The sequence below is a fragment of the Hemitrygon akajei genome, chromosome 10 (assembly GCF_048418815.1).
Source record: "Hemitrygon akajei chromosome 10, sHemAka1.3, whole genome shotgun sequence".
NCBI lineage: Eukaryota > Metazoa > Chordata > Chondrichthyes > Myliobatiformes > Dasyatidae > Hemitrygon > Hemitrygon akajei.
The window spans coordinates 144456597-144471862 of record NC_133133.1 but is presented as its reverse complement, the minus strand read 5'-3'; the positions used below and the strand labels follow the sequence as shown (position 1 = coordinate 144471862).

Here is a 15266-nt window from a genome sequence, read left to right as displayed (position 1 = left end):
ACTTGATCAACAAGCCCCTGGCCCCAAGCAGAGCTGACAGGGATCTGGGGTAATAGGTTACCTGCCTACTTACTCACCCTAGAAATAATATTTCCACACCCTTTTGAGGAAGGGGGGGGGGAATGGAAGATTTATACAAGGCCTGACATATTGCTGAGTGCATTAATTATCATGGGCACCCTAAATGATGTCTGAAAAATTATATTTGAAAAGTACTTTTTTTTATATTCTGTACAGGTTCGTCATTTGGGAGGCATTCCACTCATCCTGGACAACTGCAGCATTGATGATAATAACCCTTGTATCCTTTTTTCCAAAGTATCTACTATGTTGGTTTTCTGTAAAAAGGCCTTTTGCATCACCTGATAACACTTAACCAAGATAAATGGTTGTGAAATATAATGCCAGCAACTTTATATACTGCATGTCTACACAATATTAAGAAGTGTTGTTTCTTGGTATTGATGGATCAGCATTTTAGTGAAATTGGTGATTGCCAAAGATGTGGATGCCTGCATTTTCTGTCCTCTTGGGAGCATTTGGTGTTTGTGATCCGGGTTTAGGATGCAAAGTTAAATGGAGTAGCGTATGCCAAAGTTTCCAAAGCAAGTCTGCTTTATTCCTAGAAAAAGGTTTTTACCAGTGTATTTTGTCTTTGATTTGACTAACTTAGAGATCTTGGAGCTCCACTTTGGAGGAAATCTTTTGCCTTGATCTTTAATTCTCCTGAGTGTCATCATTTAAAAACTGCTTGATTTCAGAAATATTCTTTCTACTATTCTTGCCAAAGTGAATAATGTTATAAGTCTTCATATTATACTAACATTATGCCCACCTATTCAATCTATCAAAAGCTTTTGCTCACTTTCTACATTTGAGTAAATTTGGATATATTGCATCCCAGACCTTTAAATTGCTGCTCCAGTACTGATCCCTGGGCCAGCCAATTAGTAATGTTGTTTTGAAACCTACTTTCAAGACCTTCAATGAACCACATACCTGATTTTGCCAATGTTATTGCTCCTGCATAGACCAAAGTTATTGTATCCTTTTCCACTTTGCAGCCTTGTGGAGATATCTTTATTCTGACACCAGATAGACAAGCCAGTTACAAGAGAAAATCTGCAGATGCTGGAAGGAAGTCCGAGCAACGTGCTGGAGGAACTCAGCAGGCCAGGCAGCATCAATGGAAAAGAGTACAGTCGACGTTTCGGACTGAGACCCTTCAGCCGGACAAGCCAGTTACTTGTCTTCCAACCACAAACAAGAGAAAATCTGCAGATGCTGGAAATCCAGCCTGCTGAGTTCCTCCAGCATTTTGTGTGTGTTGCCAGTTATGTGTTTTAATTTGTTCATTGGGTTTGTTTTTCAACTCATTGATTTAACCTGTTTACCCTCCTCAAAGTTCCATTTTTACTGGATCTTTGAATTTCTCCACTAAATCCTAAGAATAAAATTTAAAAAAGAAGAAAATTCTGCAAATACTCAGCAAGCCTTATTACTGACAAAAGAATAAGGATGTCAGCCTTGCTTTGGTCTCTACAGGTACTATTTGCTCTGTGGTTTTACTTCAGCATTTTCAGTATTAGTATTTCAGGTTTCCTGCATTTGCTGTATTGCACTTTTGGGTTCTACTTTTCAAGCATCTTGTGCATCTTTACCTTAAATATGTTTTCATGTGAAGTTGAAAGACCATGAAAGAGCATCACCAAGAGAAAAGGAATGGAATGGTGAAAATCTTCCTTTTATTTGTACATGACTTATTACTGATACCCTCCTTCCCCCCGCCCCCACCCCCCCAAACCTTCTTTACCAGTTCCTTCACCTAATGGATCTCACACTAAAGTTCACGTAAATCAGTTTGTCTGAAGAAAGGGAGTGAACTGATCTCAAAGCTCTTCTTCGGCCATTTGATTATCTGTGAGCTTGTCAATTCACTGCAGTTATCTCCATTGTGTGAAGTGCCTAAGAGTGCCTCAGGGATAAAGTTAGGGGTTAAGGAGAAAGAATTGTTGTGAATCAAAGTTTAATTAAAGGCCAGGACATTGCTGGCCAAGAGGTATAATTTAGTTTAAAGAAAATAAAGAGCTAAATAGAGATGTCTGAAAACAAGTATTAAAGGTTTCATTTTATTTTGAGGTTTAGCAAAGAAAATACTTGGGCAATGAAAGGAATAGAGTTTTTTAATGTAGTGATTATTGAAATATGTAATGATTCTTTGTTGTCCTCTTTAATTGGGTGGACAACATTTAAATGGTTTGCAGGGGGTGAGAAAATGGTACAATATTGAGGTTTATTTTGTTAATGTCCTCTGTTCTGAGGTTTGATTGTGTTGTTAAATTGGAAGAGGTATGGTTCGACTATATCTCGCCTGTGATACCTAGGTAACTGTTTGCAGGCAGCTGTATTGCTTTTGGTTTGAGATAGGGGCAATCCAATTAGTCACAGAGTATTTCAAGATCAGAGGAACTGAAAACAAAGGATAAATTGCATATAGACCAAACTAAATTGATACTGAGAATATTAAATGATGATAAATTGCTTTATGATTCAAATTTTTTTCAGTGTAGCCACTGATTAAAAATGTTTTGCCACTTACCTTCATTAAGTAATGACAAAAGTTGAATAAATACTCTGAATGTTTCCATGGTCAGCATCAACTCAGTCTGTTGAAGTAAAATTTGAGCACATCTTAACATATAGTATAATATTTGACTAGATTATTCTTGGATCAAAGAGAAAAAACAATCAGGATCTAGGATCTGCTGCCCTTGATCACTGCCATACTGTTCTGTGGACCTTACCTGGACATACTGCTAAATGGTAAGAGGATAAGAATTAAAATCTGGTACAAGTTCCCAGATGGTAGCAGCTGGAATAGATTGTGGTTGGGTTGACTCGGGTCCCCAATGATACTTCAGGCCCTTTTCTCACACCTGTCTTTGTAAATGTTCTGAATCATGGGAAGTTCACAACTACAGATGCGCTGGGCTGTCTGCACTACTCTGCAGAATCCTGTGATTAAGGGAGATACAGTTCCCATACCAGGCAGTGATGCATCCAGTCAGGATGCTCTCAATTGTACCCCTGGAGAAAGTTCTTAGGACCTGGGGGCCCATACCAAACTTCCTCAACAGTCTAAGGTGAAAGAGGTGGTGATGTGCCTTTTTCGACACACAGCCGGTGTGTACAGAACACGTGAGGTCCTCAGTGATGTGGATGCCAAGGAACTTAAAACTGTTTACCCTCTCAACCCCAGATCTATTGATGTCAATAGGGGTTAGTCCATCTCCATTCCTCCTGTAATCCAAATTTAATTAGCAGATTAGAGCTGTGGGTGGCGACACAGTCATGGGTGTACCAAGAGTAAAGGAGGGGACTTGGTACACAGCCCGGAGGGGCTCCTGTATTGAGAGTCAGAGGGGTGGAAGTGAGGGAGCCCACTCTTACCACCTGCCAGCAATCTGACAGGAAGTCCAGGATCCAGCTGCACAAGGCAGGGTCAAGGCTGAGGTCTCTGAGCTTTCTGTCGAGTCTGATGGAATTATGGTCTTGAATGCTGAACTGTAGCAGGCATGTTACGTTGGTCTTTTTTGGTACAGGGACAATGGTGGTTAATTTGAAGCAGGGTACTCTACACTGGGAGAGAGAAAGATTAAAAATGTCTGTAAACACACCTGCTGGTTGTGCTGTGCACATCCTAAGTACCCACACTGGGATGCCCGCAGCCTTGCGACTGTCTACTTGTTAGAATCAATCAAAATCTCTCTCCCTCTCTCCTCTACCCCTCCCCCTCTACCCCTCCCCTCTCTCCCCTCTCTCCCTCCCCCCTCTCCCTCCCCCCTCTCCCTCCCCCCTCTCCCTCCCCCCTCTCCCTCCCCCCTCTCCCTCCCCCTCTCCCTCCCCCCTCTCTCCCTCCCCTCTCTCCCTCCCCTCTCTCCCTCCCCCTCTCCTCTCTCTCTCTCTCACACACACACACACACACACACCTCTTAATGCATAGATCAAACTCTTGTTGGAGTTTTAAAACAGTAGCACTAACTCACACACAAATCTGTCACCCACCTGTTTGTCACGATCTATCAACAATACAAATTCTGATTATTTTTTCCAGTTGTTCCCTTACAGCTCCAGCAGTAATGCAGGTTTGATCCTGACTTCATTGTTGTGTGTGTAGACCCTGCACGTTTTCCTTGTAACTGTGTAGAGTCACCTCAGGATTCCTAGTTCCCTCCCACATCTAAAAAAAATATCCACTAGGTTGTCAGTGGTAATGCTGGTCATGTCTCATTCAATTTTCTCTTATCAAAAGCATGCAGAATTATTTAACATTTTCTTGAACCTGATGTATTAGTCATTATCAAAACCGGAAATTCATGCTTCAATTTTTGCATATGCCATTTTTGCCTCGTATCTTTTTGCCTCATCTTAACAAATTACCTATATTTATTTTATACTTGGCATTTGGGTCCCATGCTGACTTAAATCAGGTTTATGATCTCAACAACCATGTGATCTGTTGCCATAAGGGATTGGAGAGAAGTACTGAATTAGTAGAATAATTTCCACAGGGTATTCAAAAATGAAGTTCCATCATCAGAATCCTGCATAATTCTCAGCACCAGAAGATGGGGAGGTTGCAAGGCACATGATTCCCAGTGCAGAAACCAAGGATCAAGATTTGAATCATTCACAGCAGAGATCTGATCCTGGCAATGCCTAGCACAGAAGTACCAGGGTTGGAGAACAGAATCTGGATAATTCTTAGCACAAAACATTGGAGGTGGTGATCTATGTAACTACCAGTTTATAAATTCCATGCATCAGGTTCTTGAAAATTTCCAGTCCAAAAACACAGAGAATAAGACTGAGATAAATTCCTGTGCCTGGTTTCAGAGCTGCTTAAATCCCTGAAGCACTGGATTAGGGACTGAAACTATCCCTGACTTTATTTTCAAATCTAATGCAATGTTTGCAGTAATAATGTTAGCTATTCATATTTCCCGTAAGCATCTGCATTGCTCTTAAAATCTTGATCATGTATCAACTGGTTTGTTAAAAGATTTATATTTCATTCCTGTTTATGCCATAGTTCATGACATTAATGTTGTAGTTAAACTTATGACATTAATGTTGTTAATTGGCAAGGAGTTGTTGAGTGACCAACAACTCTCATGAGCTTAACATAGAAAAAGTGTTTTAAAAGATCATTCAGTAGTACAGTTTAAAAAAAGATAAGGTGGCAACACATTACACCTTCCTGGTTCATTCTCCTTACTTACTACTCTGAGAAATCCTGTGACTGCTGCATCATTCCTGCTCTGAAATGTTATGTTCTACTGAAACTAAATGTCATATTTGTTTTTCAAGATTGGCAGTGTGTATAGGATAAGATTTGCATGTATATTTAATTCTGCAGAAAATATTTACGCATTTAAAACTATGTTTTAAGTGCCATTAAGGATAGCATTTTGCTATTTTTAAGTCCCCCCCCCCCAAATGTTTACTTAGGAGTCTATTGAATACATTTTGGAATGTATTTAAGACCATAACATCTGAAAAATTAAATTGTATTAGATTATTTACATTTTTGGATTTATATTTACTTAACCTAAAAGGTTAGACTGACCTTCCCAAATGGCTTAACATTTTGTTACTTCTTCCCAAATTTATGCAATGTTTATTATTTTTCAATTTAAAAATAGGCTTTAGGAGTCTGTATAGATTGTGATTTCTCCAACTTACTGAAAATAGGAAGATTTAGTAATGTGGCTGAGGGTCTAGGTGTACCAAGTTAAAGCAAATTTTGCCTGTATTCCACATCTATCGGAAGAAATGTTCATATGTGCTGTATACACACTGCAACTTACATTTGTATAAGGTTTGAAAGTTAATTTTAAACTACTTTAATATATAATTTTACTTGTGCTAGTCAGTGTCCATTGCATTCTTTTAATGTGTTTATAAATAATAAGGGTTGGCTGGAAGAAAAACTGCCGATTGTGATGGCAATATTCCAGATTGCCAAAAATCCTGCTGCTTCAGGAAAACCTCAGCTAAACATTGTCAGTGGCAGGAACTAGAGCTAGCCAACCAGTTAGCAATCTGAAGGATGTGCTCAAGAGATGTTTCTGCCCAAATACCAGAACTGATTTCTTGAGGAACTGACCGAGGTTGCCTTTACAGAGTGTGAAGTGCCTTCTAAAAGGTAATGGACTGGAACTGAATAGGCTTGTACTGTAATAACAGTGCTCCTGAATAGAAATCTTTACACAACAAAGCATCAGTGTGATTTACACTTCTAAAAAGATGAACCGTAAAGTCAGACTTTAACAGCTTTCTGTGGTGTGCTGCTGTTTACAGCCAGGAAACAAAGACTTGGTGCTGAAAAGGAGCCAAAGTTCACTACTGAGTTGATTCTAATTAGGTTGATGCAGATTAGCAACTGACTGACTGTGACCTGAATTGAAATCTGAGGTTAGAAATGCAGCTGAAGAAAATATTTATTATTAGCTGATATTGAGCAATTTATAGGGGTATGTGGTACAGGAAATCTGACAATTTGGATTTGCTGCTTGTGAATTCAAGTGTTAGTTAGGTAGTAGTAGACACCTTAATTTCTGTCAGGATTGGTTTTATAAAATCTATTGAGGTGGATGTGAAGATTGTCAATTTTCAGTAGGTTGATCATGAGAGTGGCTGAATGGGTGCAGCTTGCACAGAGACCAAATGATGTGAATTTGGTGATGGTGGAACTTTGGTGCAGAGTAGAAAGTTGGTGTTACTTGTCCAATACTTGTAGAAGCTCATGTTCACTTTGGGCTAAAATTAATTAAGCTCTGTGTAGTATAAATCATGGGAAGCAGGGATGTTTCATTGAAAGCATATGGAAGTTTGGAGGGTAATTAAAAGTAGTTTATGTAACTTTTACAAGATGAACTGATTACTTAAAAATGAATAGGCTTTCAAGTAATTAGAAACCTCAACCAACTGAATATACAAATCAAGTTTAGATTAGGAAACAGGACAAGTAAGTCTACAATCAATATTTGTATATAAGCTAATTTATTTATGTTTATTATGCTTTTTATTATTGTGTTCTTTATCTTATTGTGTTTTTTTGTGCTGGACTAATACTTAATTCATTCTCCTTTACACTTGTATACTGGAAATGACATTAAACAATCTTGAATCGTAAAACTGTGGTAGGCACAGCTTGGGGAAGTCAGTGCAGACAGAGAATTCTCCAGTCATACCTGAGTAGAAATATAACAAATGTCCATTAAGTAGGTAGAGCACATATCCAAAGCTAGCAAACTCTAGTGATGCAAACATGACATCAAATGATTAACAATGTAAGTCAGAAATTACCCATTATAAGTCTTCCAGGAACAAGATGGAAAAGGGTGAAGACAGGAAAATCAAAACAATTCTGCACTGCAACTGTTAGAATAGAGAAAGATATTTTTATAAGCCGCAAACTTTTAGCGATTGTAGAACAGCTTGAAGCATATTAACATTGTATTCTTCAAGTCCTGAATCAGCCATAGTCATTTATTGTGAATGGTTTTATTAAAACAGAACCCCTTCTTTTGCTATTTGTAAATGGTCAGTGCAGAGTAATTTCAGTTTTCTGTATTGTACTTATCATTGTTTTGGCCTTGTTGTAATAAGGAATTTTTAACATAATATTTATATTCAGTTAAATATTATACCAGATGTTAAAGCAAGAGATTTTATGCAAAAGTCACTTAGCCCATAAAACTAACCTGACTAGTTGAGTTCCATTTTAGAATGAACCATGTCCATTCCTGTTAACCACACAAAATGATTCCTGAATCATTTCTTTCTAAAGCCACTTGTAAACTTTAAGCAGGATAATGGGAGAAATTATTTTCTCAAACATTCATCTATGAAAAGTGCAACTAAACTTGCTGAATCTGGACTTGGTTTCCTTTGTGCATTTTTATTTTGTTGTTCATTTTTCAGCATCTAGCCATGAAATGCAGGCTACTGATTAATGCCCATTCATAACTGACTGACATTGAGCTGAGTGGCTAGCTAGGGTACTCACAGAAATAGTGCCTGCAGTGATTTTGAGAATGCCTCGTTGGTTTGGTCTAATTGCTACCTTTCCTATTTCATTGATTTCAAAGTTGCACACAATCTCCAGTGCCTTCCTAGTACAATGATTATTGTATCTTCATTACTTTGAAACACTTGTTGGGATCACTAAAAATAGTGTATTGTTCAATTATCCATGGGCATAGTTTATTTTGTGCAACTCAAAAACTGAATTAAATGTTTTCCCCTCTTATATATGATATTCCTGCTCCTGATTTCTATGTTATCATTCTTGTCTTCACTGTCTCAAAATGAATTCTCATATCTCCACTGGAAAAGCTGGCTGACGGAGGTTAATACTTTCATGCCAGATCCTTAATTTTCTATCAACTAGTCTCAATTCTCTAAACGGTGGAAGTCTACTCAGGACTTGGACATAGCTCCTTTATCTGGGAGTGATAAGTAACACTAAACAGTACATGTATGTGAGAGTTCATACTAATCTTCCAAAAAATCATTGTGTTGCAATTCTGCGTTTTAATTTTATTGCAATTAAGACAAATAGCAATCTCCTTTACATTCTTATTTCACTGTTTAATTTTAATTTTGATTGAAGTAGGGTTCAGCGCCTCGCTGAACCCAGAATAATGAGACCAAACTTACATATTTGTTTTGGTCACTTAAAAGCATCCAATTTCTACAGTCTTACATCCACTACCATTGTAGTTTTCTTCATCAAGCACAATCTTTAATAAATGTAGTAGAGAAATATTTCTGAAATCACTTTGATCTGGAGCTCCCCAATATACCCCATAAAGTGCAGGACTCTGGTACAACATTACATAAACACAGAAGCCCCACAAGCCATCACTGCAGATTGCCGGCAATTTCTCCAACTGCATTGCAGCATTTGACTCATCAATGGAGCGCCAACTTCCTTCAGTTTCCCAGAAGTTTAGTCAAATTATTATAATCAATCTCTGGTGTTTTAAATTGTTGTTTATTTTTGTAAAAACTTTATTAGTTTAAATAGCTTTACGTGTTTGTGAATATCACAGAACTTTGCAATTATTCATCCTCTTTGAAGTGATAATCCAAGAGAGTAGTCCTGGACTGGGGTTTAGCAGTCTGTTAAAGCAGATGGCAGAGCCTTCTAGTTACAGTTAGACTGTCCTGTAATGCCAATTACTCAAAGCCAACTTCAGATACCTAATTACAACTAGAAAATCTGCTTGGGCAGATGCATGCCTTATTGATAGAGGGATGGTCGGACAAAATAGTTTGCCATTTCCAGGAAATTTTGGGCCCATGGTATATATCCAATTTCCAGGTTTTACAAAAAAGAAAAACCTTTAAGCCTTGTAAGATGCTTCAGGGTTTAATTATACTTGGGATGTTTGAGTTATCAGCAAGACCAGCATTTAATATCTGTTCCTAATTGATTTTGGGAAATTGATGACAGACTGTCCATATAATAAAGGAGCTTTCACTCTGCTGGGTGGAAGTTTGACTTGACTTGGCAGCAATGATGGAGTTGTATTTTCTCATAAGAGCAGTACGTAACTTAGAACTCACATGCAGTGGTGTTTCCATGCAACTGCAGACCTCATTTTTGCAGATGTTAGAATTTATAGGTTATGAAGTGCAGTCAAAGAAGCTTTGCCATATTGTTGCAAATGATGATACTGCATGGTATGCATTGCAGCTAGGATGTAAAGTGGTGAATCTTTTGCACTGCACTGATAATCCAATTTGTTCCACATTGTCATGTAATCCTCATTTTCCATTGTTGCATTTAGGGTCTGGAATTCCCTACTTAAAATTCTGTCCTCTGAGACCTAACACAATATTCATTTTAAGTAAATCTTTTTTAGAATATTTATCTTCCAGCAGTTCCTCAAATGGCTGTAAATGGAACCAAACAGATAGAGTTAAGAGACTGAAAAGAAAACATCTAGCAAGCTGAAGCTGCTGATGAATTCTGGGATACTACATAGAACAAGTCGGTTCAGATGCAAATTGTAAAATAAAAGATTTTGAATGCTTCCTTTGCCTCCTCAGCAAAACATAACAGTAAAATGTTGCCATGCTTCTCTTTGGTTTTCCCATTGAAACTGTCCAGGAAATCATTTTTTAAAAATTATTAAATGTTGATATAAAATGCAAAGTAACGATCAAGTTGTTTTCCTGGATGAGAAGTATTTGCCATGCACAAGCATGGAGTGAACATAGTCTTAATACACTTCTTCGCATCTCAGTCCTGAGTTCTACAGGCAGAAGGAAACTGTGACTTCTTAAAGTATTTTTGACATTTCAGCATTTGCTGCATTCTTATGAAGTAAGCTATTTTTATTTGTGAAACTCATCAAACTAACACTATTATTTTTAATTCTTATTTTATTGCAACGGGATTTTCAGATTGTTGTTGGCTCTATGGAGTAAAAATAGCATTCCTTTAGAGCTGTACTAGTTTCTGATAGGCCAGTAGAAAATACATTATGAGAAGTAATGGTAAATCAGTTGATACTTTGTAATGGATAGTCATGTCATTGAAGCATTCTTGCCATAATTTCCCCTTGATGGTACATGAAAATCAAACTCTAGTTTATTATCACTATCATATGTCATGAAATTTGTTTTTGCTGCAGTACAATGTAATGCATAAAATAGCTAGTGTTTGAGGCTTATGGATTGTTCAGAAATCTGATGGCAGAGAGGGGAAGAAGTTGTTCCTAAAACATTGAGTGTTTGTCTTCAGTCTCCTGTACCTCCTCCCTGATATTAGTACTGAGGAGAAGGCATGGCCTGGTTGATGGGGATTGTCAATAATGGATGCTACTTATTTGAAGCATCACCTTTTGAATGTTTCCTTGAAAGTGGCTAGTGCCTATGATGGAGCTGGTTGAGCTTAAAAGCCTCCGCAATGGCACCTCCATACCAGATGGTGATGCAACCAGATAGAATGTTCTCCACAGTAGATCTGTAGAAATATGTTAGAGTCTTTGATGACATACCAAATCTCCTCAAACTCCTAATGCAATATAACCACTGTTGTGCCTTCTTTGTAATTGCATCAATATGTTGAGCCCAGCATAGATCTTCAGAGATGTTGATACCCAGGAACTTGAAACTGTTCACCTTTTCCACTGCTGATCCCTCGATTTCCCCTTTCTGAAATCTACTCTCAATTCCTTGGTCTTATTGATGATGTGACACTAGTCAACCAGTTGATCTATCTCACTTCTGTACGCCTCTTCATCACTATCTGAGATTTTGCCATTAATAGTTGTATCAACAGAAAATTTATAAAAGGCATTTGAGAGTGCCTTGCCACACAGTCGTGTGTGTAGAGAGAATAGAGCAGCGGGCTAAGCACACACCTTTGAGATGCACCTATGTTGATTGTCAGCAAGGAGGAAGTTATTTCCAATCTTCAGTGACTGTGGTCTCCTGATGAAGAAGTAAAGATCCAGTTGCAGAGGGAGGCATAGAGGCCCAGGTTTAGAAGCTTGTAGATTAGCACTGAGGTAATTAATCTGTTGAACACTGAGCTGTAATCAATAAACAGCAGCCTGACATAGGTACTGCTGTTGTCCAGGTGGTCCAAGGGTGAGTGGAGAGCCAGTGAAATTGTATAGCCCGTAGACCTATTATGATGATAGGCAAATTGTATTAAACTTTCTTGTTTATTGCACACTCTTTCTGGAACACTAGTTTGTTTATGTGATATTGCTTGAGTTGGTGTTTCGGACAACCAATATTATAGGTGACATCATTGGGTTAGTCAACTAGATATACAGTTGTATTCATCGAAACCAAAACACAATAATGGACGTCATCTGGGTCTTGAATGAGGTAAATTTAATTCAGAAGAGCATTCTCCTTTCCGGATAATAATGGATAGCTAGGTTCAGGAGGAATTTTGGCATTTTATTTCCAACTTTTCAACCTAGTGTGAATGTTAATGCTTATACGTGACTACAAAGTTTTTCTGTTTTATTTATGTAACATGATTATTTCACTGTACTTTCCAGAGGATAAAAAAATGAACATCTACAGAAACCAAGGTAACAAAACAGGAATTTCATTTCATCAAATGCATATGTGAAAGGTTCATCAAAGATTTAGAAATAGCATCATACACAGTGGAACTATTTGCTTTCCAGATGAGAATTGTTAATATGTTTTGAACCAATCAAGATGGCAGTTGATAAGACAAACATCTCAATGAAAGTATACATTAAGATAGAATAACTTTGTCAGTAGGATATATCAATCATGATAATTAAAAATGTTACGTAAAAAGTTTTTGATCAAATGCCAGTAGCAAAGATTATGATCTTCAGTTGACTTCCCACATGTTGTGGAAATCTTCATGTTTGTTTTGACTTCCATTTTGTTGTCTGGAATACGTAGAATTGTGTTGATAGATGAACTGAATGTTACATTGATGCAAAGGTATTGATCATGAGAAACATTAGGAGAAAGCAACACACAACATGTGAAAATATCAAACTGCTGTTTGGCTGTTTCCATCAACACAATGGTGTTGTCTTTCTACCACCTTCCTCATTGATTCTTAATGTCTGTCACACTTTGAACAAATGAGTCTCCATAATTTTTTTTTTAATTTATGTTTCTGTTCATTTCTGCTCAAGGTACAAGTTCCATTCATGGCAGAATTATTGATTTCAAATAAAATTTGCTGATCAGGTTCAGGAGGAACTTAGGGACCTTTTTTTGTGTTGTTATTCTGCTGTGAATACTAATTCCTTTAGTTGACTGGTACATGTCTTTGAGTGTTTTAAGGACAGGAACCATCTCCATGCATTAGGTAATGCCTCCAGATTTGCTGGTGTTATCCATATCTGTGGAAAAGAAAATGATCTTGTGCTAATGAATTTCTCATTGGCCCAGAAGGATTTGTATGTTTTCTGCTTCCTAATACTAGTAATATTGATCTTATGCATTTGGTAAATCAAGTACTTTTAGATAGCAAGCAAGTATATTTTCTGTTGAATTCTTTCAAAACTTCAGCAACAATAGTATTATCTCTATTAATCCTACTTATGTAGAGTATGTCCTCCCCAATATCTTTCAGATACTTTCTGCTGTAACCTGTTTAAATCCCCAACTGGTGCAAATTGGCTCAAATCTCCATAAAAGCATTCCTCTGTTACCCTGTGAGAAGCTTGTTGCCTTAAGTATAATCTATATTCATGTGTTCTTAACAAGCACAAAAAATGTAATTTGATGGTGAGCTGTAAAGGCCAGCCTTGCTAAAATTTTAGCAAAGTGAAATTCAAATACTAAACTCGGATTGCTATGCCAAGCCTCATGTTAAAATAGACTTAAGTATTAGTCGTCAAAGACCTGTTTTACAACATTCCCCAAAAACATTGTATAAACCTTCTCACATAGTTGAAAGCATTTGTGAAGATAGCCTTAAGAAATGCTACCATTTTCTCTAATTGCCTTTCCTCTGGGGAATTCTTGCTTTTCCATAATGTGAAATCTCAGACTGAAAAAAAGTAGAACCTTTGAAGATTTTAAATTTTGAAAGTAATAGTACAAAGTGTGGTACAAGACATAGAATCTGCAGTACTGATTGTTTAAAAAAATTTACAGCAGTCATTTGTCATTAGATTTTCTGGTATATACAGTACGTTAAGTTGGATTGTTTGTGTTTTCCTATTTTTGCTTAATCCAGTTAAACTTCCTTTATATAAGGTGCTCACTGCAAGAGATTGCACTGTTTGTTTACATTTTTCTGAATTCATATTATTATTTTGTAAAGCCAAATCAAAATTTTGAATTCTTTAAAAATGAGTCTTGTAGCATTTAATTTTATTTGACTTGATTTTAGTCTAAGTTGTTGTAAGTATTAAACTTATCAAGACCAAGTACATATGGCTTTATTCATTAGGGAGTGTTGCACATAAAGAGTGTAGGATTTTAGTTAGTTATTAATCAGTATATAATATTTTTACTGTGGCTGGGGACAAAAAAAATCTCTCATTTTATATTTCATAAAAGAAATAAGCTGAACAATTTAAAAAGCATCCAATCTTAGTTAAGGTGAACTTAGCTAAGCTTTTTGGTGTTATCGTGGTGATTACAGAAGCTATGCCATTCGTGAGGACTTTGGAAAGGCAACGTGAAGAATCAGTTCTCCATCCCTAGAGCTATCCAAAATTTTTCATTTATAGAGTGTGCTTTTTTCCCATTTTTGTGCATACAAAAATAAATGTTTCCTGTTTAAGTATGAATATGATCGAAAATTTAACTTAGTAGCATAACGCTTAGAACATAGAGCAATAATGTCATAGTGACAGGCCCTTTGGCCCATGATGTGCCAAATTAATTAAACTAATGACAATTAATCCCTTTAGCCTGAAGGTGGTACATATCCCTCCATTCTTTACATGTACCTATCCAAAAGCCACTTAAACCTATGCATCATACGTTCCTCCACTCTGCCCCATCAGTGCATTCCAGCCCCTCACTACTCTTCATGTAAAAAAAACTTGCCCCCACATCCTTTGAACTTACCTCTTCTCGCATTAAATGCATGTCCTTAAGTATTAGACATTTTGGACCTGGGAAAAAGATCATGGCTGTCTAATCTAATCTTGTATTTTGTAAACTGCTATCGGGTCTCCTCTTTCCTTCTGGCACTCCAGAGAAAACAATCCTTGTTTGTTCCACTTCTCCTTTTAGCCCATGCCCTCTAATCCAGATAAACCTCTTCTGCACTCTCTCCAAAGCCTCCACATCCTTCTTATAATGGGGTGACTGGAAATGAATGTAGTTTTCTAGATGCCGCTTAACCAGAGTTTTACAAAACTGCAACGTAGCTGTACTCTTCATCTTAATGTCTTAATTAATAAAGACAAGCATACTATATCACCCTGTCGACTTCTGCAGCCTCTTTCAGGAAGCTCTGCACTTGGACCCCAAGATCCCTCGGTAGAATGCTGCTAAGGACCTGCCATTAACTATGTGCTGTCCCTTTACATTAGATCTCCTGAGACACAAAACTGCACACTTATCCAGATTAAACTCTGTCTGTCTTTTCTCTGCTCATATCCAAAACTGATCAATATCCCACTGTATTCTTTTGCAATCTTCTACACAATCAACAATGCCATCGGTCTTTGTATTTTCTGCAAACCTACTAACCCACCCATCCACATTTACAC

At 37.3% G+C, this 15266-nt stretch overlaps 1 protein-coding gene across 1 annotated transcript in view; it reads left to right on the top strand.

Annotated features, from left to right (window-relative positions):
- The window catches only part of atxn10 (ataxin 10), a 195290-nt gene that overhangs the window by 173979 nt on the left and 6045 nt on the right, over positions 1-15266 (top strand). The window contains exon 10 of the mRNA XM_073059230.1: positions 238-301. Coding sequence (XP_072915331.1) covers positions 238-301 — 64 coding nt within the window. The remainder of the gene's footprint in view (positions 1-237; positions 302-15266) is intronic.